The sequence below is a fragment of the Lepisma saccharinum genome, chromosome 27 (assembly GCF_977018435.1).
Source record: "Lepisma saccharinum chromosome 27, izLepSacc3.1, whole genome shotgun sequence".
Lineage (NCBI taxonomy): Eukaryota > Metazoa > Arthropoda > Insecta > Zygentoma > Lepismatidae > Lepisma > Lepisma saccharinum.
Window position 1 is genome coordinate 35,324,418 of NC_139255.1, and position 26,116 is coordinate 35,350,533.

The 26,116-nt window shown below is 36.3% G+C and overlaps 1 protein-coding gene across 1 annotated transcript; it reads right to left on the reverse strand.

Annotated features, from left to right (window-relative positions):
* Nucleotides 1-712: 712 nt before the first annotated feature.
* Nucleotides 713-26,116, reverse strand: LOC145980105 (eukaryotic translation initiation factor 2-alpha kinase 1-like). Its single transcript, XM_083113110.1, has 11 exons — nt 26,006-26,116; nt 16,683-16,763; nt 13,979-14,122; nt 11,054-11,189; nt 9,614-9,790; nt 8,185-8,373; nt 6,804-7,191; nt 5,369-5,566; nt 4,424-4,615; nt 1,655-1,792; nt 713-1,137 (listed from the first exon to the last, which is right to left on the reverse strand). The coding sequence occupies exons 1-11, from the start codon at nt 26,019-26,021 to the stop codon at nt 895-897; spliced, it is 1,902 nt and encodes a 633-aa protein (XP_082969236.1). The 5' UTR covers nt 26,022-26,116; the 3' UTR covers nt 713-894.

The following is a 26,116-nucleotide window of genomic DNA, read 5'->3' on the forward strand; positions in this document are numbered from 1 at the left end:
ACATTTGAATAAGAAATCAACATAAGTCTTTTGACTATTGTCATCAATTTTGTTGTTAGGGACACACTTGTGAAATATCAATTTTGTATTACATAAAACTAATCCTCCCTGCAAAAAATATCTCCTGTTTGGTGGATGTCAGAACTAGAAAATGACATCATATGTAACAGATTTTACCTTTCAAATCAAACACATATTGTAATGATCACTATACTACGTAAGAATCATGATAAAGTCTAGGGAAAAGGAATTGTTTATTCTATGAACAAACTTACCTTTATTTTGGGAAAATCCTTACAAAACCCAAAATTATGTATTTTATTTTTTACCTTACTCTGAAATAATTGGCAACTTGTGAACAACACACTTCAAACATTATCATGGTAATTACTAAAACCTGGTTGAAAAGGAAGGTATTAACACGTGCTTATCACACATGAAGGGGGAGTATAGAGATGTTTTTTTGTGAGAATATATTCAAACTTACTTATGAAAAAAGTTAGTCAAGGCTAAAATACAGTGAGAGAGGAATTAATGTAATTAGTTGTGTCCTGGTATGGAAATGTCATGTTTTCATAATACAGTAACTTGTGCGAGAGTTAACCATTATTCAAATAATACACAAACACTTCAGCACACACACACCTAAAAATAAATTACAATTTTCTTTTTTACTGTACTGACCAAAATGGCTAATATCTCAATAGGAGAGTTCCCTCCGAGAGTTTACTTTTTGGAAAATTTACATGAAATAGTTGTACCATTGCAACAATGTTCTCAAAAGAAAGTTCAGCTGCAGTTGCAATAATAAAAAAAGGTATTTTTAAAATTAAGACTACAAATTCTCCCTGAGAACAATTTTAAATTATCTTCGTCAGTCTGTTTTGAGCTTGGCTAAGAATCAAAATCACTTTTCATTGTCCTTTTTAACCCATGCAGTTCCTTGCGCATTTCAGCTATTTCCTTTTCTCTCATCACTATCATCGCTTCCAATTCTTGAATCCTCTCTATCCTGGAAATTGTTCTGTTCATGGCATGATCCGCAGGAATTCCTTTTCCCTTTAGATACGCAAGGGTAGAGCGGGCATCTGGTCGGATGTTTGGGTCCACATCAGTGAGCTGGTGGATCAGTTGTGCCTGAAGACAAACATTGTATTACAGTTTTATGATTGTTCATAATACATATATTTTTCACAACAGCACATCAAAATCATATCCATCCATTATTAAACTATAGCAACATATGAGAAATTAGCTCAAACTTCAACTTTAAGGACTGTCTCCCAAATATTGAAAATATTATTCAATGTATAAACTAGTGTTGCCATGTGTTTCAGAATGTTAAACAGAAAGCTATTTGTTGTGATTTGTTAACTGCAACCACAGCCTGCCTGAAATTTCAAATAAGACATACAATAATTATAGATTTCAGATATTGGACAACACAAATGAGAAGTTTGTGCTAACGGATTGTGCACAAACTGTCTTGTGACACAAAAATAGATACTATAGATGCATTCCATTTCAAATTGGGTGGGATGCAAATTTGAACAATGACCATCACAATATTTTTTTCCTAATTCTCTCAAAATTTTTATGAATTATCCACCACACAAGCTTGCATATCAAAAATAATAAAATGCAAAATACTTACTAAATGAGGGTGACACTCTTGCAAATCTTCTGGAAGAGCTCCCTGTTTGAGATCAGCTATCAATTTGCTCCTCTCCATGCCTGTCTGGAATGGAGTCATTAATTCCAGAAGAACAATCCCCAAACTGTACATATCACTCTGAAAGAGATCACTTGATGTACTAACATACTCTTAGACACATTATTTGCATCCTTCACATAAAAACTTAGAGAGATTGCTACAAAAAATCTTGAACCTAGGAACTTCAAGAACACTGATGACGTGGAATGAAATTGGTTCTATTTTGTGGATACCTTCAAAACTTTATCAACACAAATAACAAATATGCAAGTCATAATTCGTATCAATAAATAAATAGGTCCTATCCCTAACTTTGCATTAGGATATAAAAACTTGACTGATAGCAATAACAAGCAGTAAATATATCCATATATATTGGTATACTTAGCACAATTTCAATGTAAGCAGATGGTTCATTGATTTTGTCCCAGGATAAGAAACTCTGCATTTAGAAATGTGTTGGAACTAAAGCTACACTTGAATATTTCAATTTGCTTTCAAAGAACATGAAAGTGATTTCCCAAATTTTACATTTCCCTGTATTTTATGATTAGTAGGGGCATGCATATTTCGTTTTTGACGAAAAAACGAAATTTGAAAAAACACATTGTAGTGTTAATTTTTCATGTTTTTGAAAGGTGTGAGATGCATTTTGTGACCATGTTTTGTCACGAAATAATGCGAAATGGACTTCAAAAAGCGAAATTAACTCTTAAACACGAAATTTACCATTTATATACCGACACGACACTTTCTAAAGTCTGAAGTATCCTGTGAGTTATGCAATTCCCGGAAAATTAATTAATTCTGCTGTTAATATTGGAGAAGCAAAAATGGACTCCTTTACACAGAAATAAACTTAATACTCTTATAACTACATAAATGTGCTATTAGAAGTGAAATGTTAATTCTGTGGAATAAGTGTAGTTTTTAAATCAAATTTAGGATTATATTCACAATTTTAAAACCAAAATGTCTTTTTATATACCACTTTTCATCCAATTTTTCACCGCTATAACACCGATATTTCATTTTATTTACCGCTTTTGAACCCGAAATTGACTCAGTTTTTGTACCGAAATTTTGCTTTTTTATTTACCAAAAATATGTGCCTCTAATGATTAGGCTCCGAAGTACAGAATAGAGAAGAAAGAATTATGCGATTTGACAGTGATGGAGGTGACCTTTACTATCACCAGGTGGTGTTTACAGGCTTCTATTAGACTTAAGAGATATTAAGGCAAAGTGAGGAGGGAGAGGGAGGGAGAGACAGAGAGAGAGGGAGGTTTCTGCCAAATTTTAAGACATCGTCACGGCTCGGAAAACATATAAAGCAGGAAACGGGAGTTAGACACAACCCTATTATTTAACATTGCCTTTTGCCGGGGCCTGACTGGATGAACGTATAATGCGGGAACGGAAAATCGGGGTTCCACTGTACATTGTAACATATTATGTATCTGGAGAAAGAGGACATTTTAACATTTCAGAAATGTTTGGTAAATATCAACAACTTAGAATTCTGTGAAAAACAGCAGGGAAAAACCCAGTCTAGATAAAAAAGGGGATCTTTTCAGGTCATTCTGTTAAGTGCTAATAAACGAGGTGTGTTCAAAAAAAGACTGAACTTTTTTAATAGTGTGCCAATAGTTGCAGATGGCGTGATCCAGCTACCGTGTGCACCTAACGGCATATCTTGTGAGATCGCCTTTTACTGGGTTTTCGAGTAGCAGCCGATTGAGTGAGGTCATGCACAAGCGGCTCCGGATTAGTGACATAGCAACAATGAAAGAGCTGGAGGAACAACGCGTGTGTGTGAAATGTTGCGTAAAACTTGGGAAAACTTTTATGGAACATTCCAAATGCTTAACCAAGCATACAGGGATGACTGTATGAGCCGAACGCAGTGCTATGATTTATTTAAGTGCTTTAAGGAGGGCAGGAGTTTGATTCCCGAAGATCGAAGGGCTGGGCAACCTTCCACGTCAACAGATGACCATGTTGAAATTGCTCGCACTGTAATTCGTGAAAATCGTCGTTTAACTGTCCGTGATGTTGCTGAAGAAGTTGGCATAAGTGTAGGATCCTGCCATAAAATGCTGACTGAAAAACTTGACATGCATCGCGTCAGTGCAAAATTCGTTCTGCGTTCATTGACAGATGACCAGAAGCAGAATCGAGTTCAAATCTGTCAGGAACTGCTCGCAAATGCAAATGCAGACAAAAACGTTCTCAAGAACATCTTAACAGGAGATGAGACATGGGTTTACGGATACAATGTGGAAATGAGGAGGCAGTCTTCGCAATGGGTGGGGAAAGGGTCTCCTCGACCAAAGAATGCACGGATGAGTCGGTCAAAAATCAAGGTGATGATGGTTGTGTTTTTTGATTGGAAAGGTGCTGTGCACGATAAATTGGTAACTAAGGTGAAATTTTTTTCTTGTTCTTTGGAAACAAAAAATTCTATGGTTTTCTCTTTCAAATAAATGTTATTTGACATTTCTATCGTTAACGATTGTTGAGTTATTTAAATTCTTTATTGGCATATTTTTTCTCGGACACACTGTACATATTGTTTCAAAGTGGTATCTCCTTATCCTCACTCAATGTATTATAAATGCATTACTCTTTAATGTTCCATTGCTAAAGAAAGAAAGTAGCATTAAGTCTCACGAGTTTCGGAGGAGAGAATAAAAAATGTTGCTTTACCTTAAAACTACAGCTCCCCTTCTGCTGTTCAGGAGCTGCATAGGTCTTTGTTCCCACGTGGTTTGTGAAGGTTGAATGAGAGGAGGAGGAAATCAGCCTTATGTCATCTGAAGATGGGGACAGGAAACATGCAAGCCCAAAGTCACCAAGCTGTATTTCGGTCAGGCTTCTATTCACAAAGATGTTGCTGGGCTGAAGGTACGAGATTGGACATATATCAACATAATATACACATACAATGAATTATATTACAACTATCAATTTCAGATTAATAGCTCAAACTTGTATTCTGTTTATTTACAAAACAGTTTCTGTATTTACTTCCAGGAAGTGTGCAGAAAACAACTTACCCACCTAGATTCCATTATATATTGCATCAATACCTTCAGAACCCTTTACAATAGTCACAGAAAGTCTTCTTTTGAGCAAACCGAGAAATTCAGAAAGGAGTTTACTATAATAAAATCTGTGATATCAAATATGCACAATAAGAAATTTTGTCATGCCTTGTATGCAAGATGTGGAATATATTTAATTTTTAAATCTTCTGGACAAGTACAAAAAGCTCATAACATTTCTTCAACTCCTTGTGCACTTTTGGAACGGGATAGCAGGGAGTTAAGAATGACTGCCTTGAGAAATAACAAGGAGGTGATACAATCAATAGCTAAGGTATTCTAGCAAACTCTAACATACATGATCCATGAATAATGTTCTGTGGGAGACTTCACATCAAGGTGACAGGTGGCACGTGAGTTTTATGCCAATACAGCAAGTGACACTTAGGTTTTGAAATGACATTTCACCCTGATGTCAGGTGCAAATCTTTAAATGTAGTCAAGAACTGTACAAAATGGGCATTATTTTTTTAGTTTGTTTCACTGAAACAATAATGTAGTGCAAAAAAATTTCCAAAAGTTAAATCAAACAAATATATTTCCTTACCTTGATGTCTCTATGCACAATTCCTTGGGAGTGGATGTATTCCAGACCCTTCAATACTTCCTCGAATATGTGAATACTCTGTTCAGCATTGATTCCTTTAATGCCATCCTTTGCATTCAATTCAGAATTCCTCCTCTCAAGCCAATGCTGAAGAGTTTCTTCGCACAGTTGCATCTGGATGTACAGCACTGCCCACTCCTGTTAACAATCAATATTTTATGTCAATAACACTACATTCTCCTTTTTGAAGTTTCAAAAAACAAACCTACAATTGACCTAACCCTTTTATTAGTCTGTTTAAATCAATCAGTGGAATGAATAGGAAACCAACACGCAACCAATCACTCATTTTTGATTTATATAATGAAAGTTCAGTAATAACTTTTGGGTACATTCTAAAGGTTTCATGTTTCACTTACTATAACTGGCCATTCTGAAAGCCTTCAAGTGAAGATGGTGACACTTGCTCTCATATATGCAAGGACAAGAAAGAAAAAAAAACTTGATTCATGAAATCAGTCTGCTAGTTGCAGACCTGTGCATGTTGCTTCAAATTGCACTAATTTGGACAGAAAGCAATATGAAGATAGACACTGTGTCTGTAACAAATCTTTAAATGTTACTAAAATAACTTCTGAACAGAGTTTATTACTACCAAAGGAATACTTCTACTGTGCACAATGTGAAAACACTCGGTATTGCTTTTGCCTAAAGTTGTAAAATAACTGGTTTTACCAAAGGTCATAAGACCAGTTGCTTTATTTTATTTTTTTGAACTACTTCTTTCTTTAAGACTGTACTTTTATCCTATATGGAGCATGAAAACGCCAGATACAGATATGTTTGTATCTAGATGGACGATACAAATATGATGTTTGTGGAAGACTGGACAAGATTTTAAAAAGTGTTATGGTGTATCTTAAAAATTAATTGCAAGAGTTATGATAATATAAACTACACAATATCACTGTACAACTAAGGCATGGTCCTTGGATTGAATCCTGGTTTAGGCCTGGATGGCTCATTGTATTTGTTCCACGATCTATTTCTTCATTCATCTTACTGTTGCAATTAATATAGAGAAATTGGAAAGAGGTGCAAAAAAATAAAAATCGTTGTCATTTAATCTCAAAATCAAATTTTGCTCGACAACATTGGCATAGAAGAATATAAAATTTCAAATTTTGCAGAGTTTGCCGGATATTTGAGTCTGCACCCTATGAAAGCCAGGAAAGTGTTGTCCATTACTGCTGATTAAATTCAAAGCAATAATTTCCAGTGCTGACAACACATATTGTTTCAACCCTAGTTTGATTTGTTATTATGTTTCCAACTTAACCAATTTTTCACTATATTGCAGTTCATGGGTACTTGAATCCCTTGAAGCAACAAAGTACTTGCTATGCATGATATATAGATGATAGCAGAAAATTACCTGAGCTAGGAACAAACTTCTTCCCATGTTTAATGTATGTGGCGTTTGTCTACCGTTCTTCCTGTAAGGGCAGATTTTACGCTGAATAAGTTTATTGTATGAAACACTACTGTCTAGACTAACACTCAGACCATTCACTGACAGCTTGCTTCTGACCAAGCTTTCACTTTCACTGCACACTCTGGAGTCTCTCTCCGTAAAACTGTCCTCACTGGTCACTTGGGAAATTAGAATTCTCTGTCCATTGTCTCTTGAGTTCCTTGCTTCACATTTCAACCGAGATTCCATCTGTTTGCTACTTACTTCCACATGGGAAGAGTTCCTTTCACTTGTTTCAAATACTATGTAGCTAAGATTTTCCTCATCACTTGTTGGTACTGTCTTCTCCCTGAAAAGAAGGCTCATAAATGTGTTGTCTATTCACAGCGAATGGTATCAAGTCCTGTCACAGTCAATGGAATAAGACTTATCTACTCACAGTCAATGCAATAAAAGTATTGTCTACTCACAGTCAATGGAATAAAAGTATTGTCTACTCACAGTCAATGAAATAAAAGTATAGTCTACTCACAGTCAATGGAATAAAAGTATTGTCTACTCACAGTCAATGGAATAAAAGTATTGTCTGCTCACAGTCAATGAAATAAAAGTCTTGCCTACTCACAGTCAATGAAATAAAAGTCTTGCCTACTCACAGTCAATGAAATAAAAGTTTTCAAGATGAAAGTAATCTACAAAAATCAGATAAAATTCCTTTGTTTGATTACTATCTTTGCACTTTTGAAAGCTGTGGTTAGTCCACGTAGAAGTGGCATATTTAAGGAAGAGCTATAGAGCTTGAGTACTCCCTACAATGTCCTACAGGGGACACCTAGTCATTTAGGTTCCAAATAAAAAAATTGACCTGGCATGCTTCATTGTCAGGACTATATCACCATCTTAAGAACAGGAGGAGGGGAAGCTGTATGCGGGAGAGATTTATACCACCTGGTGTCCAATGAACATTAAAATTTTTCATGGGCACTTGTGAGAATACTGCTTTTTTTCATGTACTCCAGGAACATATTACTATAACTACACAAAGTGCATGGATGGAAAATAAGAAAGACAAAGAATTGACTGTTATGTAAAAATGGCAAAGCATTAGATAGAAGAGTGGGCATTTTTATTCTCCATGCAAGACACACAAAAGTCAAAACATTAATATTTACAATAAGCTTTATCCAGCTTTATAGATCTGCTCACAACTGCAACGTGAAAAATCCATAACCTAGATCTCACGCTCTCATTTCTGTAATACTCAAGAGCCATTTTGCAGAATTGAAATAAATGTTCATCTTATGCAAAACTGTACGTCATATGCCTATACACGAGAACTTACTTCTTGCTTCCAACCACATTCAAACTGTCACATGAGGCTTCTTGTGCATTGTTAGCAACACGGCATCTCATATACACTTCGAAAGGCTCCAGCCATGCAGCTTTATAAGATACTATGTTAGGATGATTCAATTTCGCTAGCATCCTGACTTCCAGCAGGCTGTTTTGAAAGTGATCCAGAATATGGTACCTGCAACATTACAAAATATGACTTAGAAAACATTGAAAAAATTAACTTGATTTGATTTTTGTTATTTAGCATCACTTTTCTGCCACTTTCAGATAATTGCAATGATGAGGATGAGTAGTGATGTGATGAAACTGATGAAGGGACACTCACAAAGAACACCAATGTTCAGTCTGGTTTTTGAGTCTGAGACCCCTGGCAAAATGTAGCATGCTGTGCTAACCACTCTGCCACAGAGGTTGGCATTGAAAAGATTAAGAAAAATCCAATATTTATGGTTACGAAATCCAAAGTTAAAGCACAGCATTTGTCCAAAAGTGTGTATTCAGGCACTGCTGCTAAATTTTTGCAAAACTACACCACATACATAATTTTCATGCATTTTCAATTAGAAATTTGATACAACAAATCTTAAGATTGCACCAGGGATATTTTCCACGCGATATGGAAACTCTGAAACCACACATTTCAGAAATGTTCTGGAGTGCCTGTAAATATACCAGAATCATACAAGTTCACAAGCATTTGTGTTTTCTGAATTGCATACTACACATATACAGTGGACTCTTTTTAATTCGAACTCCAAGGGGCTACGGAAAAAATATTCAAATTAACCAGAATATAATAAAAAAAACACCCCAATGAAATAACACACTGTATTGAACACAAAACTGCATTAATACGGAAACAGTACACCTTACCTTACAACTGCTATGTTTTATCCGTATCTCCATCCAGGAACAGTACACTTATTGCAATATTCGCATCATGTGATTGTTTCACCCACTTTAAAACACACACGTCAATATGGGGGAAGCCTCTAACACGCTTTCTCTTTCGCACACACTTCAACACAGACAATTGTGCCCTTCTGTCCGGTTATCCACTCCCCTCTCAACTTGTTTCTGAGAGGGTGAAGGTCGAATTCCTACAAACAAAAGCTCTGAGGATTCCCGCTGCTCTCGCTTATCTGCCGTCGGCAATAAAAACAACCTTTTCAAGAAGAAATTTCTGTTGGAATTTCTTATGTAGCAACCACTTTGGTCTTTCTTGGAAAGATTTAGGTTAAATAACTGGAAACCTGACTTTGATTTATCCAAATTTAACCTTCAAAATTTGAATTAAGTAGTCATTTTTAACATTGTTTTAGATAGGGGTTTCAAGGGAAATGTGCTTTTGTTCGAATTAAAGAGAGCGCACTGTATAAGAAAAAAATAGCACTAGGAAATAAGGACCATCTTACCTCATAAATATTTTCTTAATTGCATACATGCAGCCATCCAACTTGTTCCGCACCTTGAATACCTGTCCAAATCCTCCTTTAGCTATGAATTCAATTTCTTCGTATTCATTTTGATACCTTGAGTGATGAAACATACTGTAGCTCACCAATGATGGAAACTGCACACCTTGTCTGAAGCTGCAAGAGAAAGAATAAATGTTAACTGTAAGAAATTTATGGATCAACGGTAATGAGTGAAGGAAAAATCTGCCAATGGCTATTTGAGTTTAGGGAAAGCCTACTGTGCACACGTTCCAAAAGTGCAAGAAAATCGTAATTTTACAATTAGTGCTCTGCCATGCAATTTCTGGAAATGTCACAGACAATATTGTTCCGAATTGTTGCTGAATGACAGTTGCACATGCATTTTTGGACTTCTACCAGAGAGAGGGGGGGGGGGTCAATTTTCTTCCACACTGTGACTGGTGAAGAAATGTGAATCAAAATAGCAATCCCTGTAGTTGCATTATTCAAATTAAACAAAAACCAACTAGATATGCATGATGAAAGATTATTGCAAAAAATTCCGAGACCAAAAAGGTGGATTCCAAGGAGCCAGGAACAGCAATCACATCGCAAGTATACTGTGACACACTTTCAAAATCGAGACATACCATTCACAATTGGCAACATGGAATGCTCATGTTACAAAGTGTTCTCTTTACATGACAACGTGCACTCACGTGCTGCTGACTGCGCTGTCCAAATAATTCAGGAGTTCCAATAGGAAACCATAGGATAACCCCTTACAGTCCTGACCTTGCACCTAGTGACTATCATATCTTCCTGTACTGAAAAAGGGGCTTGCATTTCAGTGATTCGAAAAAAAAATGAGGTGCTGAAAATGGCAGTGCTGGACTTGCTGAACTCACAGGTGTCAGAATTTTATGCTAAGGTTATACAAAAGCATGTTCTACATTACCAAAAATGCTTGACAACAATGGCAACTACATAGGAAAATTAAGTAGATATGTATATGTTTGTAACCACAAATACATTTTTGTTACACCTCGTATGAAACCTAATATCAGTGACCTATACTATGGATTCTTGTTGGGTGTACTAGAAAACCTTATAAAACTCATTATAACAAAGTTATTACAGAGCTCAACATGGAAAAAATCCAAAATGTGTATAATTGCAGGAGATTGGTAGTGTTCAGCACCACAGGAAGATACTGATCAAAGCCCCCAAAAATCAACTACACATGCTTCTTTGTAGAAAGAAACTCTTACAGTTACTTTCTTGTATTCTCTGTTCTAATTTTGTTGTCTCCTGTTTGAAAATTACAAGCCACAATAATGGACAATAATTTTGAATCAGCTTTTACCGTAACAAACCACAGCAGCGAGTATTTATTGAAAATATACAAGTTATCAATGCTTCTAGATTTTTTTTTACCTGGGAAGTGGCATCATGTTGGCAACCGAGAGAAGCTGACTGAAGGCCTTCTGGTAGTGGCTCCGCATGAACTCAAACTCCTCCACTTTGTATGTCGCATCTATAAGCTTCATTTGATACAGCTTTTGGCAGATCACTTAAAAGAAAGGAAACAATCTGGATGATAGATATCTTTACTTAGTTTCAAAGGTGGAATGATACTTTGGACAATTAATTCTACCAGAGTTGAAATATCACTGTTGTCCATATCTGAATGCAAAAATTACATCAAACTCTACTTGACTAGTTTAAATAACTTGTGGCGGCATCTGAAAATTTGACCTGGTTTATCGCAACAATTCTAATTTAGAGTATGTGTATTTATTATATATTAATGGATAAAAGCAAGGAGGGCCAAAAAGGGCTAAATAAAAATCAAAGAAGGAGAAAGGAAACACTCACCAGACAGTGGGAAAAATTCGAATTTTCACTAACTATATCGTAGCATCTTCAGCATAGAAAGAAAGAGACGGAACCCTTTCTTTCTATGCTGAAGATGCTACGATATAGTTAACGAAAATTCGAATTTTTTCCACTGTCTGGTGAGTGATTCCTTTCTCCTTTGATTTTGATTATATATTAATTATATACATAGAAATAAAACAAAAAAAAGTAAAACAAAAACAGGAGCCCAACAAATTCAAAGAACCTTTTCAAACTCAGTTTCTTGATAATAGTAACAATGAACATATTGTTTTGTAATTTGAGTATGTCATAGCTTTATATGTACACTAATGAACAAAAAAAGACAAAACTAAAATTGCATGTGTAGTTTTCAAGAAATGAAATGGTACGACATTTGCTGCCACTTAGTGGCTGGCAACATACTGCCCAGCCATCAATCGTGATCCTGAGTTTAAAAAGTATTCTTTCTCTGCTTGGATAACAAGTAACGCCACATAATTTTTTAAGCATATCTTGTTTGCGAGAGAAAGCTTTAGTAATTAAATATGGTTTACTAACATATTCCCAAATATTTTATGAACAAGAAATGGAAAAGTAAAACTTACAGTTTGTACCATTTTTGTACTGTTAAAACTCCATTTTCCCCATTTTTATCAAATAAAGGTCTGGAGAAGTCTGGTTTTAATGCTTCTGAAGCACACTTTCAAAACAAACATTTTGTTCATGGAAATATCACATGGATTTTTTTATTTTTAACCTTTAGCAGATGGCTGGGTCATATACAGCTGCCACTTGTATCATGGAATGGATGGCTGAGAAATACATAACCCATCACCATGTGGCAGGAAATTAACGTGCCCTTTCTTCTAAACTACACATGATATTTCGGTACTGTCATTTTTTTTTCATTTGTATACATATGAGGATATGCCATACTCAAATCACAAAACTATATACTCATTGTTACTATTATTAATTAACAAACTGAGTTTGAAAATGTCAATCTTTTGACTCGTCATATCATGGGATAGATTTTATAAATTGGCTACTTTCTTCAACCACTGGTTTTTGATTGTATATTTTACTTTTATAAGTAATAATGAAAACAAAAGAACAGGTTCACAATATGCAACAGTTAGGGTTCCAGTAGAAAACTTACAATTATCAAAATTTGCCTAAAATTACAATTTTCTCAACGTTGCATAGATTATTTCAACATTGGGAAACAGGGCATTACATGACCTGAAAGAGTGGTCTTTTGTCTTCCTTCCCTGCAAATTTGGTTTATCCAGTGTCCATATGGATGACACTAGAAGCATTTCTTTGGAATTTCTGTAAGCTAGCACCCCCCCCCCCACCAACTAAAAAGAAGTACAGTCTATTTTCAAAACAACTTTGCATGGTTGTAGGAGTGTAACACTGCTACATAGTAAATTTTATATTATTCTCTTTGGTCTATTGTGTGGCTACAGGGGCATGCAGCATGCAGAATACAAATATTATTTTGTAAACATTTTGAATTTTTTCTCCTTCCTTTAAATTTTATTATTGGAAGATACAAGGTATAAATTTTACCTCCTTTAAAAGGCCTGCAATTCCAAAGAATAAATAAATATTTCATCTCCCTACAACAATTAGTTCTTGAGGTAAGATGTTTTTGTACATTTCAGCAAGTATGAAAAGTTCCAGTCTGGAGATGCCAGACACGTGGAAAGGAAAGATTTATGTAACATGCAAATTTAATACATTTTGTTACACACATTCAACTGCTAATCATTCCATGCCAAATCAACCGGGGTCTCAACCTTGACATCTCAGAAATTGATAATTTTTGGTGCAGTGCTAGTACCAGTAAAGTTGACGAAAACCAAATTTCGCACACATTACAATACAAAAATTTAATTTCCATAGGAACCCATTTCCATCCCATTATGAAATTTTGCACACAAATAGTCAATTGATGTCTACAAATCATATATTTTTTTCAAAAAAATTAAAAATGCTGTTTTTGAGATTTTCAAAAAAACTTCTTTTCAAGTTTTCTAAATATTACAAAATTCAAATATCACACTGATGTTGCATTTCAAATTAAAGCCCATTAAAAGCAGAAGAGAATGACACCAATTTGAGCTCTCTAGGTCAAATAGTTTTTGATCTACAGTGGTTTATACATTTCAAAATGTCATCAAATTCTTGGGATTTTTCCTTTTTTAAAAGTCAATAACTCAAAAACTAAGTGCCGGAAAAATTTGAAATTTGGCAGCTTTTGTCCTCTTGATATGTGCAATGTATAATCAAAAAATCTGAACACTCTAGGTTCAAAAATAATTATTATCTGTTGATTTGACATGGAATGAGCCCTGCAGTAAGTGAATGAAAAACGAGGCTCAACCAATACTCAAACCTGGGTCTCTGGCTTCTACAAAGCCAGCCATGGTCTCGCTAGGCTTTCCACACTTTCAGTCTTGGCTCTTGCCTTACCTTCGTACAGATGCTTCTGTCGAGTGGGATCTGCCTCCAGCAACTTGCAGAGTTGTTCCACCAATGACTCCACCAGAAGACTTGGAGGAGAGAAGCACTCCACAGCCTGAGACACTTGCCCACTCTCCGATACATCACAGCTATCTGAAAGTAATTGGTTAAGAGCATATGTATTCATGGCATGTGCTGGCTCAGTGACTGAGCACATTAAGTGGTGAACTTTCGATGCTGTTACTGAAGTTCCTTCATATGGATGTTCTTCATAAGTGCCCCTTCATCAATTCTATCTTGTCAAAACTCATCCTTGTTGTGATTACCCAAAACAGTGTTACTAAATAATACAATTAGGCCAGATACAAAATTAGATACTAATGCATGAGGACAGAAGATTGGTATTTTGAATTTATTTGCAAAACCAGAGTATATGAATTAAACTTCTACACATATAAAACATCGAAATGACAAACGTATGCACTCTATTACCATTATTTACGCAAATACCAGATTGATACATTAATAGTAATTTTACAGTATTAGCACCTATTAATTATATGTACTGATTCAGCACCTATTAATTATATGTAATCTATTAATTACTTTAAATATTTCCATGGTCAGTAATCAAAGTGAGAGGGATGCAGTTCGATGGTGAACCCCCAGACAGCCAAATTTTCACAAAGCATCTCCCCAGCTGACTGAATGTCACCATGTTAAATTATAGACCCCCCCCCCGTTAAACCCAAGGCTCAACAAAACATCCTCCTACCTAATATTTTCAACTTCAGTTGGTTATCACTTTCTGTGATTCAGTCATCATTTGTAACTAAAAGTGGAGTAGTAAATTATAGGATTTCTTACTAATGTTATTCAAATTAACAGTACAATATAAAATTAGTTAATATCAAAAGTAAATTCCAAATAAAGTTATAAAAATTTATATGTTTTTCTTATATGTAATAAGCAGGGACGTGAAGTTTTAGTTTTATTTTTCCCCAAATTGCGATGTTATTTTTTACTGCAATTCGGTGTTATTTCTCGCGGTTTAAGGCAAATTCGATGTTATTAATTTAAAATCGGTGTTACTTTTACATGCATTTTTACTGTTTTTACTTAAGATTTTCACATTGTGTTGGTTCTGGAAAATTGTGCCAAATTTTAGTTTTAATGACAAAAAAAAAATATGGCTTGCCTTTATGAGAAATGACCAAATTTCTTCCATTTGGAAAACTATTTCATCTCATCAGACACTAAATATGAAAAGTTTATTGACTGATAACACCCAAATCTTTGAACACAATCATACACATCATATTTCCATAACAATGCCAAAAAATCCCTCTGCGACCTCGAAATACTGTTTTGTGAACACACACATACACACCATTTCTGCACTTGGCTGGGAATTCTTGCCCCACCCGCCATACACACCAGACTTAGCCTCTTCGGACTACCACTTGTTTTCATCAATGTCTCACTCACATTCCCAGCAACACTTCAACAATTACGAAGATGTCGAACAATGGCTTGCTGACTGGATCACCTCAAAATGTGAACGATTTTTCTGGTAGGGCAAAATCTATAGCTAGCGATGGCGCATACTTTGAATAAAACATTTGTTACCTTTCTCCCCAGATACACTTGTTTTCTTTCAGATCAATTAAGAATTATTAACTGGCACACCTGGTGATGTTATTAAAGAAATTAATATGAGAGTGGCATGCTCACATGTATACCAATCATAGGTTACAATACATTTTGCCATACTCTTTAACCCTTAGTACGCCGCGCGGTCTGATGAAAGTAAGCTCAGTGTCGCCGAGGCTTTGAGCGCGAAATTTGAATTCGTATACATAATGGAGAAAAATCGTAATAACTCTGGCACTATGGGACCAATCTACTTCGGATAACTTTTGTTTTGCAGGTAATACATCGGTGCATGCAACCATGTAAAATTTGGATGCCCCAACCACGGGGGGGTTACGGGTGGGGGCTGCATCCCCCGAATTTCAATAAAAAAACATAAAAATGAGGAGTTTGCCCCCTCTTCTCCAACTACTTTGGGGAGAAAACAGGAACTTTTGCTTTTTTTTTTTTTCAAAGGATGGACCTTCCGCAACAGAATGAAACTTGATTCATGTTCGTGGGTGCAATATAATTTGAATAATAAGGCAAAACGTAAAACTCTGTTTTTTTCCTCAAAACAGCGAATTTTAGCCAATTTGCATATTATTCATAAATTCGTAATAACTCTTGCACTATGATTGCAAAACATGTTCCCCGAACGAACTGTCAGTGTTTCAACCTCAATATACAAATATAAGTGTGGCAAACCCTCGATAATTGTATCTAAAGCTGTTTGTAACATATGTGTTACAGTGGCTACAAGGGACATACTTTTTTTGTAACATATGTGTTACAGGGGCGGACTAAGGGTTAAATGCAGATGCAAATTATTTTTTAAAAAGTTATATTTCAAATCACAACATGGTGATGATATATGCAATGTAAATAATTAATGATCATGAATATTTCATACACTTTTCCTCCAGTTTCACTGTTCCCTAAAACTGATTGTTTATCAGACCCACAAGGAGAGAGACAGAGAGTGACTGTGTATGTATGTAGGGAGGGGGGGGAGGGGGTTGATATGCAATATTGTTGTACTTACTGTAAAATTAATAAATGTATGTGTTTAAAACCATACCTGCATCAAATGCAGTGACAGTCCTTAAAGTAGACCAGCCTGCTGAGTCAGGAGGCATTTCCTCAGTCTTCACACACACTTCTGTAAAAGATGGGAAAAGATCAAAGTTATATAGTACATAATTTATCATCTAATACGTATTAAAGACACTAATTTAAGTTGCACAAGTGGCTGAATCATTCTTTTAGCATCAAAAATGTTGTAAACACCTACAGGAGAAAAAGGCATGTGCTGAGTCAGTGGCTGAACACATTAAGTGGCAGACTTATGATGTGGCCACTGGAAGTTCCTGCATATGAATGTTCTTTATAAGTACAGTAGAGCGTCGATTATCTGAACGTCGGTCAACCGAACGACCGCTTAACCGAACTGTGTACTCGCTCACTTTCAGATATCTGTAATGAAAAAAGTACGTGACTTAGCTGCTCGTAAGCGTGTAGGCTTGCTTAGACAGACCAAAATAAAGGATTTTTTTAAACGTTAATTTTGTGTACTGTGTGTATTGTTCATGCAAAATGCGTATGTAATATGTACATATTTTTGTTTAATAAACTGTACCACATACTATATATTCCTACTTAAGTTGCCTTTGTACGTTACTTTGTAATACATACTTAAAGAGATGCCTGTTTTTATGAATAAATTTACTGTACAGTACTTCTCTTTGGCAAATAAACATGTACAGTTCGATTATCCGAACAAACCAGTTTTCCGAACACCCATGTCCCCCAATTACTTCGGATAATCGACGCTCTACTGTACCCCTTCATCAATTTTATCGTCATCACTCAACCTTTTTGTTGTGATTACCCAAAAACAAGGCAACATTACAAAAAATCTATAGTCAAGCGTAGGAATACAAATACACGTAACGGTTCCAAATGTTTAATGATTTTTGCAAACTTTGAAGGAGTATTAGTAAATATTTTAGAATGCTGCAAATTATTGCGGAAATAAATTTGAAGCTGGGAGAAACTAATTAGCTTTATTTAAGGTCATCTCAGATCCAGACTTCTAAGCGAAGAACAAGAGTTTCATGCTCAAGACCAGATCAGCTCTTGGAAGGACTGAGGAAAGTAAAACCCCTTTACACATCGCATGACATAGTACAGCAGCAGTTCACATCCAAGACAACAGTGAACAAATGACAGTACACCCTCAAGAAAGTTAAATGTCTTGCACGGTTTATGATAATTAGGTAGTTTATCAACGTTTTCTGTTATTTTAGGCTTGCGTAAATGTGTTACTGTGAAGTAAAATATGACTGTTACCTTACCTAGCATGAAACAGGAGAGCCCCAAGGCTTCATGCAAGTGAATATAGCACCCAACAGAACCTAATAATTTTACGTCCTTAGGTTAGGTGTGTTAGGTTTGGGGCTGATAGCAATTTTTGACGTGTTCTTTCACTATTTGAGTGTGGATACAAACTGTTTTTACTAATGAAAAGTGGCGAAAGTAGTCAGAGATGCCAGGTTTTTACTTGCACGAGTCATACTTTGAGATCAAACATCTCCGTTGTGCTTTCTACATGTTAGAACCAATTTTATATTATGTAAAACATCGAAATCTGTCGATTAAAACAAAATTCGGCTCTGTGGTCACATCACCCACCATCGATTTCGAGCACATTTCAAAATATTTTCGTCTAAAATGAAGTTTCTTCTAAGAAAGGGAAGGTAATTTTTAGAGTTCTACGTGCTACGAAACTAACATTTTTATAACATTAAAATTCCTTACCTACGTAACGTCACAGGCGCACAACCTGCTATTCATTCAGTGCCTGGCCTTGGGATAAAGAGGTAAGTTACCTTCCGAGGTTTAATTTTTGGTACCTTCCTAATGTTTCCGTGTGGAAAATGTGTTGGGCAGGTGGCTCCGGGCAGTTTCTCTAACATGCCTTCCAAAGGGACTCTATAGAGAAAGGCGGGGCCGCAGTAGCTTTAGGAGGCGGTAGGTTAATTACCCCAGGGGCGGAGCCCGGAATCGGCGGGAAATTTTGACAGCAATTTTCATGACATTTCTTGGGGTATAGCCCTGAAAAACCGACCTTTACATACATCCCTCAGTACGGGTGCTACAAAACTAACATGGCCGCAACTAGACTTCCACCTCGCAACTTCAAACAGCTACATCTCAACTTTAAACGGCTCTACAGTATCAATAAATACTTCTGTCCTCACTCCAGAATTTTGTTCTTCACAATTTGCAACAAATAATCTTCATAAAAAACAAAAAATCAAGGGTGAGTGATGTGACCACGGACCCCAAAATTCAACAAATTCTCAAGGAGGTACAGTTGGACAACAGCCCCAAATGACTGCACACAGAGCTGTGCATGTTGTCCATGGAAGGAGAACATGCTTTACCACTGAACAGCAATCGAAACATGTGAAAAGTGCATGCATACAATAATTAGTTGATTAAACCATGGGAATTTGGCCCAAAGACAATCAATCCTAACATAAATCATAAATAGTAACACGGTAAGGGTGTACAAGTGTGAATATAATGGCAATAACAACAAAAAAAAAGGTAAAGTGCTCTCCTGTGCATAGCACCACGCCATGAAGGCGTATAGGGGGTGTGGGGGTAATGCCCCACACTTTCTTGATCCGGTCGTCAGTGAGGGTGAAGTAATCAGCATCACGCCCCTGACTGCCTTTACCCCCCCAGGGTTTCCCCAGGTACCCATGTTATTCGATGCTGGGTGGGAGCCAGGGCCGCTTCCATCATTAGAAAAGTTCCCGGATTTGAACCTAATGGCAATAACAAACCTGGGTAAAACTTCGACATGGTCCCAATGGATTTCTTCATTTTTACAGAAGAAACTACAGCTCACCGCTCACGAGAAGATCCCCAAACGAGGGGAGATGGGGAGCGGGGGTGAAGGGAAGGACCGCTCCATTTGCAGATTTTAGGGGTAGCAGAAAGCCTTGTGCTGCAGTCTAGTATCCTTTTCGAAGTGCGTAAGAGTTGATTTGCGTCAATCACGCAGAGCGTGTCCGCAGCAACAGTTTGCTGCTTTTCTTTCTTTCAGTGGCCAGAACACTTTTGTATTGCTTATCCTGTGCATTATTTAGACTGCATTTCAAAGAATTTAAAAAAAGGATATATACGGCATTTGGTGAGCTTATAGATCACACACCCCTGTAAAACAATTTCACACAGTTTCCGTATAACTAATAATAGGCCTCGCCCGTAATATTATACGGTTGTGAAACTTGGTCTTTTACTTTAAAATAATAACATAAATTTACATTCTACAAGACATTCTGCCTTTGAGTTGTTTCTTCCAGGCCTAAAGTCAGGAAACAGTTTTTGTAAGGTAAGTCGTTACTAAAATCACATTTGCGTTTCGGCAAGGTTCAGATCGCTGATTCACAGAACTTCAATTCTCCACTGATATGTAACAACTAAGAGAACAGCAGTTAAAAACTATTGTTTATTTCTGAATTCTGATGTTGTGAAACTCAAATCAAAGAAAGCCACGCTGTATCGCATATTCTTACCTATTGTTAGAAACTTGCTGATCACCATGAGCCGCGGTAGATATCACAAATGCTTTAAAATCAAAACCTTACGCGACGAGCGGCGACAACAGAAGAGATGCAAAAGTCCAACATTTTTTCTTTGTTGGAAGAAAAATTTCTTGGCTTTGTGCTTGCAACTGAGAGTATCGTATTTCTTTACTTTGAAATTGAAGATGGATATAATATTAACAATTATTATTATTATTATTAAATAACAGAAAAGAGAACATTTCCAAATTTGTCTAAAAATCTGCCAGGACCATTTTTAGGACTCGAAAAAGAAGATTAGCCCAGGTAAAACAGGACGTCTGGTAACCCTAAACGACGTGTATCTCTGCATCGGTTACAGCAAGCTCACATATGTTTCTCACTGAGGGTGCACTCCCCTAACCCTAATAGTGTCACTACGTCACAGCACTTCCGTTGGGGATCATCTCCTGAGCGGTGAGCTGTACTTGCAGAAATGAGTTTGTCTAGCATTTAGAAGATCGTGGAGGTATTTTCTTTCATCGTGGAATCTATTTCACTGGAAAATCATGTATTTTTCAACAGAAAAATCTCTCCGAGACACAATAGCCGTTGCTTTCATTTCCGTCGATTACGTGAACCAAATGTTGTGAACGTTTCATGACGTAACGCCCTGTCAGTGTTTCAAACCACATACTTTTTTTCCAAGAAGATGACGTGTCCAGGATGCGTCGTGAAGGTGATGAAAGGTGATGAAGATCCAATCGAATTTGTAATTGAACACAGAATTGTAAAGAAAGAAATGGAATGTCCAAAATGTGGTAGTGCATGTAAGCTACACATTCAACCGAATTGGAAATGGACATATCGTTGTACGAAGAGAGTCCAGGGACGTGATAAATTAAGGTACAAAAGATTTCCGTGTGGATTTGAACATTCCGCAAAAAAGGGTACATTTGTAGGAGAAAGTAAACTTAGTGTACCAAAGATCATAAAGTTTTGTATTCTTTCGTTAAATGTGCCGTGCCCAAGACAAGATTTCATAGAATTCGAACTGAATATGAGTGCAGGAACAGTTGTGGACTGGTCAATCACTGTAGGCATGTGAGGAATGGGTTATTGAAAGTTCTAGACCAATAGGAGGTCAAGGAGTAATTGTAGAAGTGGATGAAGCAAAGTTCGGGAAAACAAAGACCTGTGTAAATCGAAGGCCACATCCAGTTGAGGGACAGTGGGTGTTTGGAGGGATTGAAAGGGGAAACCACAAACGTTTCTTCATGGTTCCTGTAGAAAACCGAAACGAAAAACTCTCCTAGAAGTCATACGTCAATTCATCCTTCCTGGAACAACTATAATGTCAGATTGCTGGAAAGCATATACAAGCAATTTACAGGGAGCAGACTACAGACACCTCAGAGTCAACCATAGTGTAGAGTTTGTCGACACATCTGCAAGTGGACATGTTCATCACGAGAACTTGCAAAGAATGAGGAACGAAGAAATTTCAATCCACTCTCAAAACATCGAGAGAGTTTGGCACAATGTTCGCCATTCAATTCCAATTTTTGGACGCAGGAAACATCACTTCAGAGGCTACTTATCGGAGCACATCTTCAAGAACAATTTTCCACTGGAAAGAAGAGTGCATGATTTTCTTAAGCAAGCCGGTACCATGCAGTACATTTAAATACAGAACTTTAATAAAAGATGCATATTGTAATTAAAGAGGAAAGTGAAAAAAACAGACTATATGTTATCGAGTATAATGTATTTGAAGTGAAACAGCGCTTGTTGTCTCAAACATTTGAAGATGTATAATTAGGGTGACCAGACACGTACATTCAAAAAAAGAGGACAGAGCATGGCTAAAAAGGAGGATAAAGCCCAAAATAAGAGGACACCTACCCTTAACCTTAGCTTATCCAAAGGGGGGGAGGCTGTCAGGACCACTACTTCTACTTCTTAGATTTTTCAACTGAATATTTTTAGAAAAAAAAATTGAAAAATAAATTACATTGTTCCCTTAAGTGTTCAAAATATTTGGGTATTACATTTGTTCATAAAGACATGAAATGCAACGCAAAGGGAAAATTCACTTGGTTGGGCTATCAGGCAACCCCCCTTTTTTTGGATGCTTGTTAATCGTGCCATTGATAATGGCAGTGTACAAATGGTTAGTAACGATGGTATTTTATAGTTATTATTATTTATAAATAACAGCAACTACATAAACACAAAAAAAAAACATTGATGGAAAAATCATATTGTTATTGTGAGGTTCAGTGTATAAAATGTGTGTGTGACAATCATACAACAAGTGGTTATTTCTCTCATTTATGATGTTAATTTTAGTAATTATTACAATTATTAAATAACTGTACTTATGTTGATTGATTTTGTTTGATTTTCTTTATTTTACTTTGTGCCACTTTTGGCTAATTTGCGAAGGAGATGAGTGATGATATGATGAAATTGATGAATGGATGTGCGTTGCGTGATGTGTTAACCACATCGTCGGCATCTGTAGTTATATAAACAACATGAGAATCAGTGATGGTTTCTTGAATTTTAGTTATAAAACAAAGTATGAGCTTTTGAGCCCCCTCAGGTAAGTAAGTTTCTCGTACCACACGGGTAAGCTAAGGTTACCTTGCTTACAGATGATCTAACTTTCTCCAACAATTTGTTGATATTTGTGAATAAAATTCTCTCAACATTTATATTAAGTTGTCGTGGCACAGAAAATAAATATTTTGCTATATTTTGAGTAGTTCTGAATGACATTTGGCAGACTAACTTGAATGGAAATATTTAGTCTATTTCTCATTTGCATTTTCTAATTCAGAATTACCACCAACAAACTGCTTTAAGATGCAAAATTAGTAAAAACCTTAACATCATCAATATAAATTCCTTTAATTTAAACCATAGACATTTCATACATTTTTTTAACATCACTGTGTTTCCGATTTGTTTTATTCCTTCCCTTAAAACATTCAAATTCATCAAAACTTTGTATTCAACACAAAACTCACAAGCAACATGTATTGTTCTACCTTTTAACAAATCCATCTTTTTCAGCACTTTCAATAATTTCCTCTTACCTTTAAACACAGAAAGCAATCTTCTAATAAATTCTCTAACATCTAACAATCATAACTAAGAGTATCTATAATTTTAAGCACACAATGTGTTCCTTTTCAAATTCTTGGATTTTGGAATGAAATATCCCCATATGTGAATGCAAATGAAAAAAGTAAGTTTCGCTTAACCTATTTCCGAAAAAAAAACTGAATTAAATTTTTAGGTAGTTTAGGTTTGGACAAGAAACATTTTAATGATGCGAACATTTCTGGCACTCTTTCATCAACAGGGAAATGTGACAGCCACTGACACAGATAGGGAGGTGGCTGTTGGGTCTGCAGCCCCTCCACAAATATTGAGAAAATCAAAGTTTTCAAATGAAAACAGCAATGGACTTGTGAAAAACCAAAGACGTAAATGCAAACACCTTTTAAAATGAGCCCCGATGACAAATTTTGCATTTGCAAAACTTTAAAATGAAAGTTAAAAACTGCAATTATGATATATATTTTATACTGTATCCTGTTCTGTCACACCAGAACACAATTGCAGCCCCCTCTGAAACAAAATCCTGCACACGCCTACTTTACACTCTGCCTCATGTTTTGATTCTTCCATCCTTAAAACGTTAATATTTTCATGCTTTCATTGTTGAATTTACACTCTCGTAAAAGTAAATATTACTCAATAATCAAAATTCTCAGTATACAATTCTGTATTGGGTATGTATGACTCGAAACAGAAGTGCAGAGACTGTATGCTTTCCCGCAGGCAATCTGGGGCTCCCTCAGAAGAAGAAGAAACAAGTTAGAAATAGAATACTGATGACACATTCAGAAAAAGTGATCATGCGCTCCATGTTAAATAGCAAATGATACATTCCCTGTGCAGCACATTCGCTATAGTCCATGCTCTACTCTTTCCGAAAAAGGGGCCTCTCCGATGAGGCAATGGTAGCGTCGTCGCATTGTAATCAAGGAGCCTCGGGTTCGATGCCTGGTGGAGACGCATAATGGATCGGATCCCACTTTAAACTGAGATCCAGTCCCAATTAGCCTTATTGTGCATAAGTGGACTTAAAACACCAACTCAATGGATCAATCAATCTTTCCGAAAAAGGAGGACATTTAGAGATTTCTAAAAAATCTGCCCGGATGCCGGACAGACACCTAACAAGGAGGACATGTCCGGATAAAAGAAGACGTCTGGTCACCCTATGTATAATGGAATGAAAATAAAAACCACAGAATATATGTTTAACCAGTCATGAAACCTAAATGTGCATAATTTGTGAATTCAATACAAACCTTTTTTTTTTTTTTAACTATGTTAACCTAACCTAACCCGTGCCAGGATCACAAGGTATTTCGATAATTTCGAAATTACCATAATTTCAAAACCGGGGAAAAATATAAATCAGTAACACGAAAGTAGGTATTTTTAGGTGAAGAAAGTTGGAAACACTGCATAGTACAACGCTAGTCAAGAAGAGCTACTGAAGCTGTCCCGCCATATTCTGTGTTACGCAAACAAAAAAAGGAAGAGAAATAATTACTCGTAATGTGAAAAATTCAAATTATTTTCGTGAAAAAAGCAAAATACCACCTTGAAGAATCTTTCGCAATGCAGAATAGGTAAGTACAAATGTTAAAAGTGACAAAATGAACGAGTGAGAGGTGTTGGGACCGTGCCGAAGTTTTACATAAACCTAACCCGCTTAACCTACTCATGTAACCATATGCGAACAGGCTAGAAAAATATTTCTGCAGAAAAAAGTAGCAGGTAAATATACGATATCGCCAGGATGAATTTCTTCAAAAAGTAGCAGCCATTAATCACAATGAATGAACGAATAGACATGTGGTAACAGTTTGATGTAGGCAAAACACATTTCTTCAATTTTACAGGAGAAAGTAGTTACGGAACTGAGTTTCTGTAGACTTTTGAAAGGTCGTGGAAGTGTTTTCTCCCTTCGTTCAATTTATTCTGCCGGTAAAACATGTATTTTTTTGACATTAATGTCTTTGCGATGCACAAAAGCTCTTGCCTCCATTACCTTCGACTACGTGAACCAAATGCTCCATGCGTTCGATGATGTAACCCCTGGTCAGTGTTTCCAACGACGCCATTGTTTTCCCAGAACATGACAATTTTAACTATGTTTGCCTAACCTAACAGAACCTAAGGTAGCCTTGCCGTGAATGGTTCGTGGGGCTATTTATGAATGGTTTGTGGGGCTATCCATAAATGGTGTATGGGGCTATGCGTGCATTGTTCGTGGGACTATCCGTGCATGGTTCATGGGGTTTTGGAACCCGGGAAAAAAATCTGTAACACGAAAGTAGGAATTTTTCGGTTAAGATGGTTTGAAACACTGCATACCCACAGACGATAGACAACGCTAGTCAATATTTGCCCGCCATATTGCGTGTAACAGAAGCGAAAAAGCAACGAACAATACATACTCGTAATGTGAAAAATTACAATTATTTCAGTGAAAAAAGCAAAATCCCACCTTAAATAATGTTTCACAATGCATTATAGGTAAGTACGAACGTAAAAAAAGACGAAATGCACGAGTGAAATGTGTTTTGGCTATATCAAACTGTTACCAAAAAATATATATATATACCATCGTCCGTGAAATGGTATGCTGCCTAAAAAAAAACTTTTTTTGGTAAATTCATTTCCAACCTCCCTAACATGCACACAATCAATCATTTAAATTACATATACCAACCCTTTTTTAAATTCATAATACAAAATCCATTCTCTGCTAAGATTGCGTCACACTTTCTGAACTACTTAAGGAACTACTCGAACTTTCTGCGCACGCCAGCTGCAAATTCAG